Source organism: Lycium ferocissimum, chromosome 2, assembly GCF_029784015.1.
Source record: "Lycium ferocissimum isolate CSIRO_LF1 chromosome 2, AGI_CSIRO_Lferr_CH_V1, whole genome shotgun sequence".
In the NCBI taxonomy this organism is placed as follows: Eukaryota; Viridiplantae; Streptophyta; class Magnoliopsida; order Solanales; family Solanaceae; genus Lycium; species Lycium ferocissimum.
In genome coordinates this window covers 33611549-33616900 of record NC_081343.1, presented here as the reverse complement: position 1 = coordinate 33616900, position 5352 = coordinate 33611549, and the positions used below count along the sequence as shown (strand labels likewise).

Below are 5352 nucleotides of genomic sequence, written 5' to 3'. Positions count from 1 at the left end.
CTCGATGGGAATAAGTAGGTGGCCGCTCGGTCTCAAGTTTGGTTCGTGACAAATTGGTATCAGAGCCCTAGGTTATCGACCTCACAAATACAAGACCAATGTCTAGTAGAGCCTCGTGGAATGGTACGTAGACATCTATATCCATACACAGGAGGCTGTAGGATATTTAGGAAAAATTCCCTTCTTTCCTTCTTATCGTGCCATTTAGGAAGTTCGAATATCTAGGGTATGTCCAATTGGTATCTAGTTGATTCCAATTGGTATCTCAATAGTATGTCGTGATGTGATGTGGTCTATTTGTGTATAAAAATTGATTAGATAAATTTTTAGCATTGCGCAAAGTCTTGTGGACATAAGAAAGATGCCCGCTGATGCAGTTAGTCAACGCAGCGGATCCTCTGTTCGCTATAGTGAGTCCGCCAAAGCAATTCCTTGATTGCTACAGCGGAATCCACGAAATACTTGCCTACCGCCATGACGTACGTCCCTTCGTGATAGAGGCACTGCTATAGCGTGTACATGACTGCTACAGCATGCCCTCAGATTTGGTTCCAATCCGCAGTAGCACACAAACTTTAGTCATAGCGTTACTGCTGCAGCGGTAGTATCGTCCACTTCAGCCGAAACAACACCAATAAACCAGTGCGTTCTGCTACAAAATTTTTCGACCTATTCAAACTATGAAAAATTCAAGAAAGTAAATTCCAAAAGGCAACCATCTGATAAACACAAGCCCAACATGGGCAAAAATCATCAATCGTCCAAATGACTAAAAACAAATAAGAAAAAGCATGAAAATCAACTTGTCTGAAAAATCCATGGAAACCAAAACCAACTGAAACGATTGTCTTAAAACATAAAGCCCTACAAGGGCAGCATCACAAAAAAGGGAAGACACCCCTACTCCTGCATCTTGCTCGTCGCCTCATTATCGTCTGAACTGCCACCTCCTCCACCCTCGGTGCCATCCTCAGTCTCGTCTAAGAAGGAGTAGTGGTCCGAGTCATCTCTATCCTCAATTGGAAGCCTCGTATTCTGCTGCATCAACCTAAATAAACCCTTGAAGCCCCTCTACACTCTGACTGCCAGCTTTCCTCGGGATTTACCCCTCCTCTTCTCCTTATCTAGGCCCACTTGTAGCTTGAGGAGATGATCCCCGTGATCCTTGGCCATAGTAGCGTAAACGTCCTGAAGAGTGTCCACCTGGGTCTTCATCACCCTCTGGGTCTTCATATACTGATCTATCTCTTCCCGAGTACAATAACCAGCTGCGAGACCAGATGGACCAGCCCCAGAGGAAGGCACAAAGATCCCAGCAATCAATTTCTTCAGATCCTTCATCTGCGACCCCGGAGACTCAAATGGCCCTTGAATTGTTAAAGCTCCAGTATCATCTCCCTGACTTGTGTTAACCCCAACACTAGAATCTGCCCTCCTCTTCCTACTCTGGATGAGTAAGCTATGACCCCTAACCTTCAACAGGTGGAACATAATATCTGTATCAGCCCACTCATCCTCATTCCTCAGTGGAATGTTGGCCTTCTTACACAAAGCGGTGATAAGCGAAGGGAACATCAAACTCGATCCTGCCTCATGCACAAACTCCTTCCACTCCTGGACTATATGGTGACCCACGTTCACCGGGATATCATCCAGAATACAGTAATCATAAGGGCCCGCACATAATTAAATGCAATGGTGTTGCCTGAAGGGCACACCCACCCAGATATCAAGTTTAGCCACCTCCTCGCCTCGGCCGTGAAGTGAGTGTTGTTAATTCTGGTCTTTTTGTTGACCCACTCCACTTTTCTCCTTTCTCCTCCGCCACGAGTTTTGAAAATAACCAAGCCCCACTGCCCTTAACATCTTTTGCCTCCATCTCAGTCACCGAGTGATTCTCCAGCTCATGGTGAGCATTGATCACCTCGGGCACAATCTTTAGCGCAACACCCCGAATCATAATCTCTGGATCGGGAGAAGACCAATCAACTATCTTCAGCATAGCGTAAAACTCCCTCACCTAAGTTTCGTTTTCTGATCGGGATCCTCTACGAGTTTGCCCGGCCTCATAGCATGACACCTATTATAGAACTCCGGGGCACGTATATCCCCTTTGTCCATATCAAAACCCCACTCCAGCAATAAATTTTTTGTCATATGCTCCAAGAAACGCTGGTAACTCCCAGCAGCCGAGAAGCGAACACTGTCTGAAACATCCACGTATTGGACCATGACCTTGAGGAAGGGTTAACTGCAACAAGAACAAAATTTTCCATCACGAACTTTTCCAAGAACAGTTAAAAATTGTCATATACAAATCATGGAACTTAGCAAAAATAACCCCGTGTTCACCCATTTAAGTTTCTGCCAAAAATCCAAAAACTCGGTGCAGCTTGCCGTAGCGATGGGCTGATCCTTGCAAACAGGACCGCAATAGCAGAAGGCCCAACATAATGGAGTAGCATGCCTTAGCTAAGACCCCAGCGCAATTGCGGACATGCCATAGAATTCGAAGACCCCACGACCACATCATAAGCTTCCCCACCCCTCCCCCCTCCCACCCCACCTGACAGCGCTAATGGTCTAGCTAACCGTTGCAGCGGGCTCGTCATCCCTAGCAAGCCAACCTCAAATTTTCAAAAAATTTCTCCAAATTTTTTTACTCAAAATCAGAAAGTCATATTCAATCATGCAAGTCTTCAAAACCCTACAACAAGTGATTCCTAACAATAAAACTACCCCAAATCTCTAACTATTCAAAATCCCAAAAATCGAGAAAAACCCACCCATGTTTCCATGTCTAAGGCCTCAAAATCTGTTAAATCTAAAGCATTACGCAGTGATGGAACCATTTCGACATCAAACAAGTTGCAAATTCGAGTTCTACACCACCCTCCCCCAACCCGAGATTGAAACCCAAAAATTCAAATTTTTACTCAAAAATTCCCAATATTTGAGCATGTTTAGTTCAATATTCCTATGATAAACTTATTCTAGCATGATTAGGAGCTATTACGTACCTTGAATTTAAGATTTGAAGAAGATTGCGCCTTGAATCGAAAACCCTCCTTGCCAAAGAATTTCTTGGCTCTTTTTGTGTTTGGGCTTTGTTGTGAGAAATGGGTGGACTAGGGTAGTAGTGAGAGGTGTGGTATTGGAATGTTTAGAGGAGGGGGAACGGTTATTGGAAGGGGAAGGGGGATCACCTTTGATATCAGAAGGTCCCGATGTCCACCATGACGGATCCGTGCCATGCCAGCGGGTGCGCTGCAGCGGTTGGGCAAGCTGCTGCAGCATACGTCCCCTCTTTCACCCAGATTGTCATGGCATACTCTCTGGCCGCACCAGCGCACCCTATTTTCGCTACGGCAGGAGTCCCTGATTCTTTATTCGTTAGTGGCTAAATGTTTAAGACGTGATTCGGTTTAATTAGTTCGCCTCCTTAATTGATTCCTCTTAAATGGACCAACGAAATGTATTCTTACATGGACGCTTTCGATTCATAGACCCTAAAGTTAAATTGTAGGAAAAGACTTGAGGCGTCGGTTGGATATTTATGGTCTTTATGGTGTAGTGTTGACCCCGACAGTCCCTATTTTGCGTCCTATCAACCCCGTTATCTCCTTCCTGTCCCATGTCGTTCGAGGACAAACAATCGTTTAATTGGTATCTGATGTAATGACTCATTTGGCCGTTACCATTGTTCCTCGAGATTCGCACATAAAAAATTTCATTGATCAGTGCGAAATTAGTCACGTTGGAGAATTATCCTATTTATATTAATCTGAAATCGAATTGGAAAGAATTAAAATCGGTAAAGGCCACTGGGGCCAGCGAGGCGCTACAGCGGGCTAACGCCATGGCACATCCGCGCCAGCTGCCTTCACCACCCCTATAGAGGGTGAGTCTATTTCCCCGAGTCCGTCATAGCGGTCATCTTTTCAGCCATAGCGCGTTCGCTACAGAGGACTTACAGTCTGCCACAGCGGACAACGCAGAACTAACCTAGTATTTAAACTCCATTTCGGGATTTGACCCCATTTTCTTAAAACCCTAAATCTTAGCCGCCACCCGGGGAATTTGGAGAGCTAATCTCATGGTTTCATGGAGAAGTTAACCCCTCTACCTCATTTATTTCATCTACCTTTTTCATTTATTACTTATTTTCTAAGAGTCATCTTCTAGAACTACTAAAAATGGAGGTGTCCTAATTGTTCAAATTCTAAGTTGATAAAATGAATTTCTAAGCTTAAAATCTGGTCAATCTTAGAAGAATCCTTCAAAGTCTTAATCTAGGACAATAAAATCCGGATCACTAGTCCTTAAAAACCTAAAAAATCTTGTTAAGAATAAATTCCGACCTTCCCTTTACAAGCCGGAAGCTTTGTATAATTCCTAGATTTGATCTTGTTCTTTAGGTTATTTGACGTTCCAAGACCCTCCGTCGCAAGTCCCGGTTTGGAAATGTGAAGGTGAAGATCAATGGATGCTTGTGGCTCCTGCTCGGCCTCGAGGTAGGTTATGGCTTACTTGAGTAGACTCCGATTAGTATTTCATAATTATGCAATAGAAAATGATGGAGAAAGCATGCCTAGGTCTTCGGACAAAGTTGGGATGGTTATTCTAGGTTGGTATTTGCTATTCAAGATTATTGAGTGTATTAATTCGTCGAGTTGCCTTGCTAGTTGTGGGTGTTGGTTGGTATTATTTCATTAGGTTCCCTCCATTGAATATGTACTATTAGTGTTGCTTGCTTAATTTTGGGTTAGACTTCGGCTAGCGATTCATATGTAGTATCAGGAATTGTTGAAGAAACCATGTACACCCTCGGGTTGGAGTTTGGGATGGAATACTTAGGTTGATATTGTTGATTTATGGCTTGTCGCCTCGTTATGTTCTTTTGGGTTGTTGTCTTTTGTGTTGGGACTTGTTGCCTCCTGAGTAACTCCAGAATTCATGCCTAGTGATTACTATATGGTTAGGGGATGGTATGTGTTATTGAAGACTAGTTGGGAGGAAGGGAAAGCTATGATATTGATATTGTAGTAAAGGGCGAAGATATAGCAAGCAAGACAGCAAGACCACAAGTTCAAATGTGTCACGACCCTAATTACCGATCGTGCGGGCACCTACCTTATTATCACTAGTAGGCAGACCCTTACCCGTTAACCCTTTAATCACTAGCCAATTTTAATTTCTTTAATCATTTGTACTAACACAAATCAATGAACATGTGAATGAATATATAGTCTACCAAGTTAAATAAATAAATGGTACAAGTGCGGAAGTCTAACTATTACATCCCCAGAACCTGAAAGTCATCGTACAAGGACTCTAACTAACAATGTCTAA

At 43.4% G+C, this 5352-nt stretch overlaps 1 protein-coding gene across 1 annotated transcript; it reads right to left on the bottom strand.

Annotated features, from left to right (window-relative positions):
• Positions 1-702: 702 nt before the first annotated feature.
• On the bottom strand, positions 703-3611 carry LOC132047987 (uncharacterized). The gene is made up of 2 exons (XM_059438940.1): positions 3021-3611; positions 703-2251 (listed from the first exon to the last, which is right to left on the bottom strand). The coding sequence occupies exon 2, from the start codon at positions 1573-1575 to the stop codon at positions 1072-1074; it is 504 nt and encodes a 167-aa protein (XP_059294923.1). The 5' UTR covers positions 1576-2251; positions 3021-3611; the 3' UTR covers positions 703-1071.
• Between the last annotated feature and the right edge of the window lie 1741 nt (positions 3612-5352).